The sequence below is a fragment of the Embiotoca jacksoni genome, unplaced genomic scaffold (assembly GCF_022577435.1).
Source record: "Embiotoca jacksoni isolate LCO1_2020_lvr unplaced genomic scaffold, fEmbJac1.0.p SCAF_9, whole genome shotgun sequence".
NCBI classification, from domain to species: domain Eukaryota; kingdom Metazoa; phylum Chordata; class Actinopteri; family Embiotocidae; genus Embiotoca; species Embiotoca jacksoni.
Window position 1 is genome coordinate 10,742,256 of NW_027185447.1, and position 13,107 is coordinate 10,755,362.

The 13,107-nt window shown below is 42.1% G+C and overlaps 1 protein-coding gene across 3 annotated transcripts in view; it reads right to left on the reverse strand.

The window, feature by feature from the left end:
- arhgef25a (Rho guanine nucleotide exchange factor (GEF) 25a) overlaps positions 1 to 13,107 on the reverse strand; it is a 46,044-nt gene that overhangs the window by 10,499 nt on the left and 22,438 nt on the right. For all 3 annotated transcript variants that reach the window (XM_069140262.1, XM_069140261.1, XM_069140263.1), the window contains 2 exons: positions 4,770 to 5,077; positions 4,088 to 4,198 (listed from right to left, as the gene is read on the reverse strand). In XM_069140262.1, the coding sequence (XP_068996363.1) occupies positions 4,088 to 4,198; positions 4,770 to 5,077 (419 nt within the window). The remainder of the gene's footprint in view (positions 1 to 4,087; positions 4,199 to 4,769; positions 5,078 to 13,107) is intronic.

Sequence of the window (13,107 nt, forward strand, 5' to 3'; positions counted from 1 at the left end):
GATCGTTCTCGGCTACCTCAGACCCCTGGTGAGCACTTCACTGGACCCCCTACAGTTCACCTACAGAGCAGGCGTTGGTATGGAGGACACGGTGATCTACCTGCTGCACAGATCCCTCTCTCACCTGGAGAACGCTGGCAGCACGGTGATGGTCATGTTCTTTGACTCCTCCAGCACGTTCAACACCATACAGCCATCACTGCTGGGGGGGAAGCTGGAGGGAGCTGGAGTCGAGGCCGTTTGACTGCGTGGACCAACGACTACCTCACAAACAGACCGCAGTATGTGAGGCTTCATGACTGTGTGTCTGATGTGGTGGTCTGCAGCACGGGGGCCCCTCAGGGCACGGTGCTCTCCCCCTTCCTGTTCTCCCTGTACACGTCACACTTCAGGTACAACACTGACTGCTGCCACATCCAGATGATACAGCCATCGTTGGACGTGTATCAGAAGGGAATGATCTGGAGTTCAGGAAGGCAACACCAACTACTCCGGTGAACATCCAGGGACTGGACATTGACATTGTGGACACTTATAAATTCCTGGGTGTTCACCTCAATAATAAACTGGACTGGTCGGACAACACGGATGTCCTCTTCAAGAAGGGCCACAGTCGACTCCATCTGCTGAGAAGACCGAGGTCCTTCGGAGTCTGCAGGACTCCGCTGAGGACATTCTACGACACCGTAGTGGCGTCGGCCATCTTTTATGCAGTGGTCTGCGGAGGTTGTGCAGGCACAGAGAGGGACGGGAGGAGACTGAACACGCTGGTCAAAAGGGCCAGCTCTGTCCTAAACAGTCCTCTGGACTCCATAGAGGAGGATGTTAGCCAAGCTGACATCGGTCATGGACACCACCTCTCACCCTCTCCATGAGACTGTAGGAGCTTTAAGCAGCTTCTTCAGTGGCAGACTGCTGCACCCTCAGTCTGGGTATTTTATTTGTTTTTGTGTATATAGTTTGTGTGTGTGTGTGTGTGTGTGTGTGTGTGTGTGTGTGTGTGTGCATTTATTCATTGCTCTTATTTTTTTCTAAAATAATAATTTTTATCTATCTTATTTTATTGTATATGTATTTGTAATTTTTTTTCTTATTGTGTTTCTATGCTTCTGTGATGACTAAATTTCCCCATTGTGCGATTAATAAAGTCTAAGTCTAGTCAAGTCTATTTTTATCTGTGTTCTTCAAGCCATTTCTTTCCACCCTTTTCACTCTCTCCTAGCAGCTGTCTGTCTTCACCTAAAACCCCGTGTAACCTTGTCCTGGTCAAGCAGAACCACCCCACCTTAAACACATACACAAACCTGCACACAACACAGACACACACCTAATCACTGAGACTCCCCTGGCAGATGGCTGCCCAACGGAGAAATAAGAAAATATATGGATAGATACACATATAAGCAAATGAAAAGAGGGACAGGACTTTCTCCCTTTCTTCTCTGCTCTAGTTCAACGTGTCCACCGGCCATCTCCTTGATAAACTTGTTGACGTCTACAAATATTGAGCTTTGTATTTTGTCACAGTGATGTGTGATAAAGAGACAAGGACAGACTTGTAAGGAGAGACAGAGAGGCTCCATAAAGACCCTTGCTCCCCCAGCTCGTCTTGCCCCGCTAGGAGAGCTCCAGCCTGGCTGACAGGTCTCCCCGGCTCCCTGATCATTTCCAGATGTGTTGTGGCAAAGCCCACAGGAAAAATTCCCCGTCTCCCTCCGTTGTAAGTTTTGTTTTTCTACCCAGAAGCCCACAAAAAACAAAACTGACAACAGTTTTAGGATAAGCTGAGTTCATGCTTCTTTCTGTAGAATTTTTAAAGTCCAGAGGGAAGTTGTTATAAACATTGTTTTCTCTCAAAATAGGAAAGAGAGTAAAACAAAATGTAAGCTTAAGGGTTCATATGAAAGTCCGCAAAGAAGATGTTTCTCCTTAAAAGTGTAATCTTCAGGATATTAAAGCAAATATATCAAACATGTTTTAAAGGTTTGTACCACAGTAGGACTTGTTCTCTGTGTATATTGTTGTCCAAGGTTAAAGCAAAGTGTTGAAGTCCTACAAATAAACTGTCCATATCATCATAATTTGTATACGTATTTGCATCTTTTAAAGTATTTAATATCAACTATTTTAATAACTGTGGATCATGTTGTGACTATTTGGACACTTCCTGTTAGAATGAATCACCAGTCTGACGGTACAATTAATGGGATTTTAGTATGAAGAAACACTACCCATAATGGCTTTTAATGTCATGTTTTAACATCAGTTGTCAGCCATCATACCCCTGATACCGCTGATGCTTGAAGCTAATGAGTTTTTAATATCTTATTTTTAACGGGAATGGAGCCGACCATTCAAGTGGCCCATCAATTCTTGCATGCATGCGAGCACAAATCAATATGGTACTGGGCTAAGGACAAATAGAGTTAAAGGGTTCATTATGCCTCAAGAGCAGAAAACTCCAATTCAATAGCGTTATTGTTGGTGTCACAAAGCAAACGACAGCCTTGAAGGGATTTCACAATAACTGCACTGCTCAATTCTTTTTACAATTTCTTCTCCTGATTGACTGAAAAATTGTTCCATGGTTATTTATTTTTTTATTTTTTTATTTATCAATGGGTTGAGATGGCAGACTGCAAAAACTGTTTTTCAGAAAAAGCAGTTTAATAAATATTATGATCTGTAGTTCTGAATTGTTTTTTTTTTTTAAACAAATATATATATATATATATATATATATATATATATACAAATATATTCCCATATTCACTGTGGTGTGAAGAAAAGAACAAACAACAATACAACACTGACCTGTGGGCAATGAAGGTGGGGTAGATGACTGAAACCTCCGCTCGGACATGACCTACATAATTTAATCTCTCTACCTCTCTTCCTCTGTCTAGTTCTCGCTCTCCCTACAAAGATTGGCAGTAAAAACACCAAAGCACTGACCTCACCCCTCTGATGTAATCGTATTAATGCCTTTTGATGTGTTGTTGAGGCTGACATAAGGATTTAAGTGTTCAAGTGTTGATTCACCAACAGGAAACACTCCACAATGTTTGAATGCTCAGACATCATTATTGTTTCATATTGATAAGGTTCAGCCTCTGCTGAATAATGCAATATTATTGCTTTTTTAGCAAACCCCAGTTTCTGCCACGCTTCCATCTCTCAGCAACAAAGGTACCCAAAGGTAACACCTAAGAAAAAGAATTTCCCCTTGGGGATTAATAAAGTAACTAACTAACTAACTAACTAACTAACTAACTAACTAACTAACTAACTAACTAACTAACTATCTATCTATCTATCTGGAGACACTCCTTTGCCTTGAGCAGGAGCTTGACAGAGAAATGAAAACGTATGTGTTCGCATCGCACTCTTTGTTGAATGTTTCTTTTTTTTTTCTAGAAGTGGAGTCATCTTTCATCACATCTGCCATTTCGTGCGATTTCCTACTTATCTCCAGGCATGTCCTTTTGTAACATGTTGAATATGAGTCATGCATCACGCAGGTTGCTGTCAAACTCTGCCCTCTGGTCCTCCGGGAGAATCGATCTGCTCTGAGAGAACCTTGTATTCATTTAGACTCCCTTACATGTGTGTCTGTCCATGTGTGTGCTCAATGTAATCTGTATTTTATGGCTGTGTTGCAGGTCATTGTTCGTATATGTAGTTGCACAAAGCAGACCTTCCAACGTGCTCCGTCAGCAACAGAAGAGTTAGTCATTTTCAGATCTGGCTGGAGGGCCATGGAGACAAAGAGCACTGATGTCACTTCCCCATCAGGCCATGTCCTCACTGAGGATATCACTGCGACTCCTCTCAAAGACTTTCTATATAAGTAGAGGATTTATTGTTTATACTTTGAATCTCATAGCCAGACACTAGATACTATAAAAAAAAAAAAGAAAAAAAAAAAAAGGTATCCGTTCAAAAGATAACTACCCATCTTTAAGCCAATAACATGCATATCATGTAGGTCAGCTTGTTGTGAAATCCATGTAATATGAATAACGTGATGACAGACACAACAGGTTAGATTAGAGTGTTAGTTTTATAGTATATTATGCTGGCAGACCTGGGTGTTTGGCAGTGACGTGCAGCCAATCAGCGAGTCAGTTATGTAGCTGGGTGACTGTAGTGTAGCTGGTGACAGGTCCTCGGGGCTCGCCAGGCCATCTTTCCACTCCTGAAATACATACACACACACACACACACACAAAGACACATGTCCAAAGCGTCCAAATAAGACAATGTCAGCATGATGCAAAATGTCCGTAGCATGCTCATGTATTTAGGCACACAAAAAACACAGACAGCTGCAAAACAGCAGAAGAGAGCACATGAGTCACAGAACATGGCGGCGTGATTAACTTCAGGCTGAGCCAGCAGTGCTGCTGCCATGTAGCAACATGGCCACCTGACATGATACTTAGTCCTCTGAGCATCAAGTCCACATCAAACCTGTATCTCCGCCGACATTCTTGAGCTACCTAAAGTAAACAAGTCGCAGTCAGGATGTTGTCTGTAGTTTGTATTTACATAAGACTTAAGGTTTCCATGTTTACTTCAGAACCAGTTCATGCAAAAGTGTTGTGATAAGAAGATGTGGGGAAAATGTACTTATGAGGTGGTTCATGTCATGTGTCAAAGGGAACTTGAATCACAAAGCCAGCATTAAAAAAAAGGCCTTGTTTGATTTGTTCATTCGATCGAGAGAAAAAACATTCTTGTTAGGGCTTTGATTTTCTACTCCTCACCAGTTCTCTGTGGGTGACAGGCAGGATGGTGATAGTATCGTCAGTCCTCAGCGGGCTGCCCAGATCTTGGCTCTGGCTGTAGGACGGAAAAGGTGGAGGCTTTCCCTCAAGTTTGCGGACCTGGCGCTCTCCTTTGCCACTGGATCCGACACTGAGTTTGCGCACCGGGTTTGTGAGCCATTTCTTCAAGGTGCTCACAGAGCGTCTGGGGCCCGGGGAGCTGGGGGCCGAGCTGCTTGACGCCTGCGGGGGCAGCGACGCCACAGAGGTGGAGATGCTGCCCTCACTGCCCGCTGCCGAGTACGAGTCTGGAGAGAAGATGCCGAGAGAGCCAAAGGTTATTGGTCAAATGTAGACAACTAATAGATAAGGGTTAAATGGGTGACAGGGCAAAGTACACTCTCCACATTCAGACCTCAGCTAATCAATGAATTAATCTATGGACTAAAACAAAGTGCAAAAAGAGCATTATGTAAACTTGATTGAATTTTAGATGAGGGCAGAAGTGCAAGTCTGAGAGGTGAAGTAGTGCTGGAGGCAGAAGACGTGTCAACACACCAGGACAGAACAAGTAGAGAGAAATCAAAACAAATAGAGGATATATAAATAGCCTGCCTTTCAAACACAGCTGTGCAGCCACGCCATAAAAGACTAACTGTTTTGTTTATGTCAAGCAGATCATAGCTTTTTTTTTTTATTATTATTTTGAGCTGTGCATCTGTGCACATGTCTTCATCACATGACCACAGTCTGATTCAAGGTAGACAACAGAGGTCAGGATTGTTGACATTTGATATGAAAAGTACTCCAGACCAGTTGCAGACCGACTGCTGCGCGGTGATCTCAGGAGGACATCGGAAGTGAGCCGGGGGTCGAGCCGGGACCGGACATCCAGTACAATCCTTTGTAAAAGAGGAGATCCTTGCTTGCGGTCATTTGTTTTTTCTGCATTGTCCTCTATTCCCATCCTGCCTCATTCACCCAACCTGCCGACCTTCCTCCTCTTCTCCTTTCTTAGCCCTGTGCTCTTCCTCTAAGCTGTGTGTCTGGAGTACTTTATCTGTTCAGTCATGCTTCCCATCCATCTTCACGCCCCGGACCTCTAACCTCTTGGTCACCACTTTCCTACAGATGGAGAAAAACACTCTCTCATGCTGACTCACTGCCATGACTTATTATTGTTCAAATACAGCAGTTTACTCAACCCGATTCCCAGTAGTGAGTGACTAAATTGATAAACATAAATAACTTGCCTTTGGACTCCAAGAAAATGTCCATTAAGTTTTTATTAAGATTGTAACTTGGTTATGTCTTTGTTTGTAGGAAGACAACACTGACCTCATTTCAGTGTCCCTTATGTGAGCCACTGAGGAAGATCTTATCACATCTCCCTACAGTAAAACCCACACTGGAAGCCACACTGACACAGCCTGGCCCATTTTGTGAGTGTCCCGACTTCAAAGGCAAAGCGAGAATAAATCCAGTCCTCCTCGATGTACATACTTAAAGCAATTGAGCATTTCCACACTTTATTCATTTAATTTCTTTCTCGCAGAAATACAAAGGCAGTCACTGTACTAATCAATGAAAATTAGCTTTGTGCTCTGAACTGCACTAAACACAGTCACAGTGTTAGAGAGATGGTTAACCTCAGAGCAGAACATCTCACGGTCATGACATAACATTTTTGCCAGTGCATGAAATTTAGATTAAAAACATAATTTGTGGCTGCTAACAAAAAAAAACTCTGATACAGTTATTTTGTATTTTTACCACACTATTTCCTCGGAAATCGTTCATATCTCACAAGCATCATGCATTCGTGTCTGTGATCTCAAGGTAACCAATTTTCTCATTTTCTCGTCTTCCACTCCAATCCCCCTTTCCATCCTTATAAAAGACTGGAGTGAGTAGGGAAATCTGAGCCTGGCAGGACAGGGAGCCGAACTGAGGGAAGACACTGAGAGAACATTAAAATGCATCTGAAAGTCATTTTATTTATGGCTGGATCTGGAAAGAGCAAAGCATACACCATCTGTGAGGGTCCCAAGTCAGAGAGAGAAGAAAGGATGTGAAAATAATGGCCGAGCACATGCGATACTGTGCACTCCCCCAATCTCAGCTTCTCCGACCTCTAACAAGGCCCAGACCCAGAGGTTTGTGTTTCCCAGTGTCCTCTGCTCAGGTTCAGTCAAGTCAGTGTTTGGGGTTCAAAGTGCTGAGATACAGCCAGTGACACTATTGCTAACTATCTCCAGACATCAGCTGAAGAAAAATAAAAGACAAGCAAAGAGAGACTGACACCCTCTCAGTGCCTGGAGGTGATTAAAAGTAAGTGCAGTGCAACTTTATGATAGGAAACTCTGCAGGAGAATAATACAGTGGCTCTGTCATTGCGCAGATTTACAATTCACAGAGCGCACATTATTTACTGGTTTTATAATGGCGATCTTTACATCTGTAACTATGGCAACGCTGCCAATGGTAACAGTGTGTATTCTGCTCATCAATGTGTATATGGGTTGGGTTCCCTGATGATCCTTTAAAGTTTCATCTCTGTATTTTCTGTACCTTATAAAAGCCAGTACAAAGACATCTAAAAAAAAATAACAATAACAGAGGAAACTGTAAAACACAAAAGGAGATGATGAGCTTCTCTGAGGAGCAACATGCCTCCGCTCCCACACATTGCAAGAAAAGTGGAGTTGATATTATTATACACCTACAAAGAGAAAATTGTAAAAAAGAAAAAAAAAACGTTCCACTCTCTCCCTGTGCCCACTGGTATTCATCTCCATAATGGCACTGCTGAGAAAAGACAAACCCAGGCTGATTTTGTTAATGCAACTTGACTATTGTTTATGTGCTTATGATAATTAACAATTGACAGCACAGGGCAACGGGACTGCATTAAACCGGCCTGATCTGTAGTGATCTGTTAATGCCGGGTTTTCACCAGTCGCCCACTCACTGTCTGAAAGGCTGAGTAACTGCTGGGGTGGGAGGCTCGTCCAAAACTGCTGCACTATGTAACTTCAGAGCCAAGTGGGTATCTGTTGCAAAGTCGTTCCAGATTTTCTTTTGATGCTGTTCTCTCACAATACTGAAATTTGATAGTACTCATCACCTACAGTCAGAGGATAACTTAAAAGAGTCAAATCATCACAGTATATGTATTTGTGCTGATAAGCAGCAACTTTTTGTTACACAAAATCAAGCCCTTACCTCCGTGCTCTAATCATTACAGGGCTCCAACTATTCACTATTTTCTTGATTAAATAATGAATCATTTGGCACAAAACTTGAATAAACTGGGAGAACTGTCACAACCACAATTCTTTGGTGGCCTCAGGTGACTTTATCAAATTACTTGTTTTGTCGAAGCGCAGTCTCAAATCAAATTTTTTTTCAATTTACTATAATGTAGGACAAAGAAAAACATAAGATCAACATATTTGAGAGGCATAAATCATCAAATGTTTGGCTGTTGCTGCTTGAAAATTGATTTAAGCACTGAATCACATTAAACTGCATCAAAATAGTTGCCAATTAGTTTTCCAAACAATCAGACAAATTACTTTGTTGATTGTTGAGCTCATTTGATATCCATCTTTGTTATGTGGTTTACAGAGAACCATGTATCATCACCAAATTTCAGTTTCATTGCAGCTGAATTGAATTAACCAGTCACTATCAATGGTAAAGTTTGCCCAGTCATGTGCTAAGGGAAAACATGTGATGCAATGTTCTCATGAAGGTTACAAAAGTTTTTATTTGGATATGATTGAATCCAAAGTAAATTTCCTGATGATTTATATTTGAAACACAAAACTAGACAAGAAAGCAAGGGAAAATTACACAGGCAAGACTCCAGTTTGTGGGTGAATAATGTGGCGGGAAATGCTTTAAGTCAACCAGCAGAAGTCTGGTCTAACTTCTCTTTATTGATCAGCTGATGAGAGAGTGGTGCTGAGAGGACAAATCAGGCTAAAAGCGTCAGCTGTAATGGAGCAAAATTGTTTACAGCCGGTCCGCTGTGGACCTCCCTGTCAGTTCTATAGCCTCGCGGGACTATATACAGGCAATACAGGCATTTTAGGTAGTACTGGACTTCACCAATAAACACAAACAGACAGACATGCAGGTGCCCGTATACGTGCATGTACACACAAATTGCACAAACACATTCTTCCAGAGAAGGTTTCCTGACAGGCGCATGGCTGCAGATTGTGTCATCTATCTGTCAACAACACAGCGCATTTGAGGTGGTCACCTCGCAGGTCACCACAGTGGTGAACATGTCAAATGTGAAGCTGAGTCTAGGAGATTCTTCAAACGGTCAATCACTACCAACACCACGCTATATTCTGTATCATAGACTATATAAAGGTGGGGGTCTGAAAAATGAGGCAAATGTGGAAGTGCTTCATTGAACACTATGGAGACTGGCTCCATAGACTCCTATTCAACTTCTCTCATGAATTACAGAGTCAATACGTTTTTTTTCACAAGTCATAATGGTGTCATCTGCCAAAGTCACACACTCTTATTAGTTTTCTGGCAGTCCAACTGAAAAAAAATTCCCATCATTAATTACATAATAGGCTTTAAATTTGATTTCTTTATTTATTTGCTGGGGGGGGGGGTGGGGGGGTTGATTGACAGGCCTATGGTGTAATCAGGTTTCTGCTATAGGTAGGCGGGCGTAATGTCCCTGGTTTCCAATCAAATCGAGTCAGATCCACCACTTGCTCCTCCCCAGATGGTCCGTACTGGCTCCAAAATAAAGAGATGGCAACAACCAAAATCTAAACTCATAACAGCAATTCACAACTAAATGGGTAACATCACCAGTGGTCTGTATATAACAATGGACAAAATGTGATGAAACGTGAAGCTACTGTGAAAGTGTCTTAAAGTGTAATACCACTGAGGGCCACAAGGGGCTGGCCTAAAAAATAAAAAAAATAAAAAACTGGCTCCAATTGACTTCCAATCAACTTCTCATTCTCTGGACTATTCTCAGTCATTCTTTCCAGAAGTCATTATGGTGTCATTCGCTAAATTCACTCCTGTTCAGTTTTCTGGTGGTCCTTCTAATAATCTAAACTAACAAGGTATGTTTGGGGGGGATGTCTGTGTGATTGACAGGCCTGAGGTGCAGTCAGGTTTCTGCTATAGGTGAGCAGACGCAGTGTCCTCAAGTTCTTAGTCAGATCCACCGCATGCTCCTGCCCAGCTCGTCCAAATATGACCACTTCTGGCTCCAAAAGAACAAAATCGCGACAGACCTAACGGCAGTTCACAAAGCACTGGGTGACATCATGGTAGGTTAGTGCTTCAACCTCACAGATCACAACCCTGGGGGAGAGTGGTGGTCAACACACAGGCACTGAGCGCCTGCCTTCGTCATTGCAAACAACTCTGAACACCGTCATGTTCATTCTCTCAGTTCTGTTTTGTCTCATTCATTGCACTCTCCACCTTATGTTCTTCAGCCCAGACTCTACCGGTATATTATATTTCACCCACTCAGAGGAAATGGACACTTTACCCATCAACCAGCAGGACCTGGGTTGCACTCAGACACTCAAATGTGCAAACTGAAGGACCTGAGAGACCATGAAGCACTTAGTATCTACAGCATGTGTCAGGAAATCTTCTAACTGTCAAATATTACAAAGTGTTTTACAACATAACATTTAAATTTTGACTTTATACTTGTTAGCTGTGATCCCCAAAGAAAACATGAATTTTGGACCTTTTGAAACTCCTGACTTTTTGTTTATCTCTGCTTTTTCTCTTTGTTTCTCATATTTCATCCTGTTGGCCCCAGGCTGGTTAATGTGTGTTATATTTGTGCTGCTAGTGATTTATGAATCCTGGCACTTGTTTCTATTCTTCTTTGTTTTTTTTCCTGTTCTTCCCTTCCCTTTTCATCTCAACTGCTTCGCCTCTACAACATGTCCTTCAATTTGCCACTGTCGTCTGCGCTCTAACCCTCTCCCTCTGCCTCTCTGTGCACTACAATGTTTTTCAGACGATGCTTGGATCAGGACACACAGCTCCCTCCTCTGATGCAATGTCTTCTTCTGCTCTGCCCCAAAGCTGCTGAGAAGACCAAAAGCTCGATACGCAAACCCAGCTGGCAGACAAGACAGGGACACAGGAAGAAAGAAACTTGGAAAATATCATCTTCTTTTCCGATTTGGGAGTAAACCTCAAGCAACTGAATCCACAACCTTAGAAATTCTCCAAAACTAGAGCGCTGACACATCTTCCAGTGAATTTCCATTTTAATAACCAGCAGATGGGCTGACGGGAAGAGCAGGGTAAATGAAAGCAGTAAATGAAAGTCAAGCAGGAGGGAGGCAGCGTGATTGCCACTAAAAACTTCAGTGAGAGTAGGGGAAGACACTGAAGAGAGGAAGGAAGGCCATTAGGGCATACACTGCATGTGAAACTACAGTATATTTGAGAGCTTATTAGCAGGAAGTGTGCTAATTTCTAATCATATGCGTTGTAACATGAACGTGTGTGCAACAGCACCATATGCGAGTGTCTTTGAGTCAAAGTTCTGGAGTGGCACAGACAAGTAAACAGTGGTTCCTGTCCTCCTACTGACCTAGTTCATGCAGAAACACACACATGCACGCACTGCTGTGATTCCAGGAGCACAGAGGGAAATAAGTGGTAGACGCATCAAGTGACACAAACAATCCATCGGGCTCGGTCTTATGCTATCAGCACTCACAGCCAGACTCCGTGGAACATTTTTCATCAGTGTAAAGCATCAAAGCAATGTCAGGCACCAGAAAAAAAGGGCCTGAGAAGAATTAATCCTATTGTCTATGGAACAATGTGAAAGAGCCATTCAAACACTTCTCCTGATGAGAGCTTATGAAACGACTTTAATTGATAGATCTAAATCGCCGCCAGTGCCGTTGGCTGTCAAAATCGAATCAACATGAGTAAAGCAATGGATTTCAAGTGGTTGTGCATTTACGGCACAGTTGCTGCTTCCTTTTCATATAATACCCCTGACATCTCGACAGAAGTTGCAACCATTTCTCCAGCACCTACTTTGCATCTGAATTTCAGCTTACTTTTGCCAAAAAAAGGATGCATCAGCATGCTGTGACACTCTCACCACAGACACTGGCTTTCCTGAACCGCTGCTGCATGCTCCTTGCAGTGAGAGACTGGAACCGTGTTTGTGGTTAGTGGCCCTGAAAACTCCAGACATTCCTCCAGAACCATTCAGAGAGAGACTTGCCAAGTTCCTGCCACCATCTGCCTTTATTTATTTGTAAGCTCTGCGGAATCAAACTCACAAAGGATTAAGGTTCCAGTGTGGTCCATTTCACACTCTGCACCATTGCATCAGCAGGTAAGCAGAGATGGAAAGTCCCATATTCATTAATCGTGATTTGCTGATTTCATTAAAGGGGAAAATCCCAGAGATTTAGCACTGCACTTTCACTGAACTATTAAGAAAGATCAAAACCCAAGCAGCAGATGCTCGGATAGCCTGACTTTAAGGACCAAGTCCCAAATACAGCAGACCCTAAATTTCCAATAATGCATCTCAGTGTGTCTATCACTACACTCTTCTTGCTTGGTAAACTCCACATCCTATGTTTACTTCCTGTTAATAATTAAGTCTAAAGCCTAGTCCAAGATTTATTTAAACTTTAGGAAGCTCCATTCATAAGGAAGCAAATAAAGGCACCACAATTTGAAAGTTCTCAGCTACTGAATACCTCATTTTGAAATGTCATCAACACTGAAAGTTTCAAAAAAATGTGTATACCGGGCACTTCAATTAATAAGGGTATATAGGAATGTATGATTCCTAAAAAAGAAATAAGAAAGAAATACCATTTTATCAAACTGTACAACTTGAATTTGACAACTGAAAAATATCATTTGAACCACATAAATTCAGATAAGTGAATATTGCAGTGCTACAAATTTATATGCATTCACATTTCAACAGGAAAGTGTACTATTTAATAGGTGTTAATTTTCGAAATAGGTTTTCTGTAGCCTTTCTTGATCTTGATTTGCTGTCACACATTCATGGCTACATTATACAGTTGTTTTCACAGGATGAGTTCTCCTCACGAAGTAATCTGATCTTTACATGTAAAATCAATGGAGGACCCCTTTACAGTAATCCATGTACTTTACACACACACACACACACACACACACACACACACACACACACGAGAGAGAGAGAGAGAGAGAGAGAGAGAATATCTCTCTTCTGTAAGTTTGTGTCTGAATGATGTCTTCCTATTGATAATTGTAACCTTAATTTTTTTCCCATGCT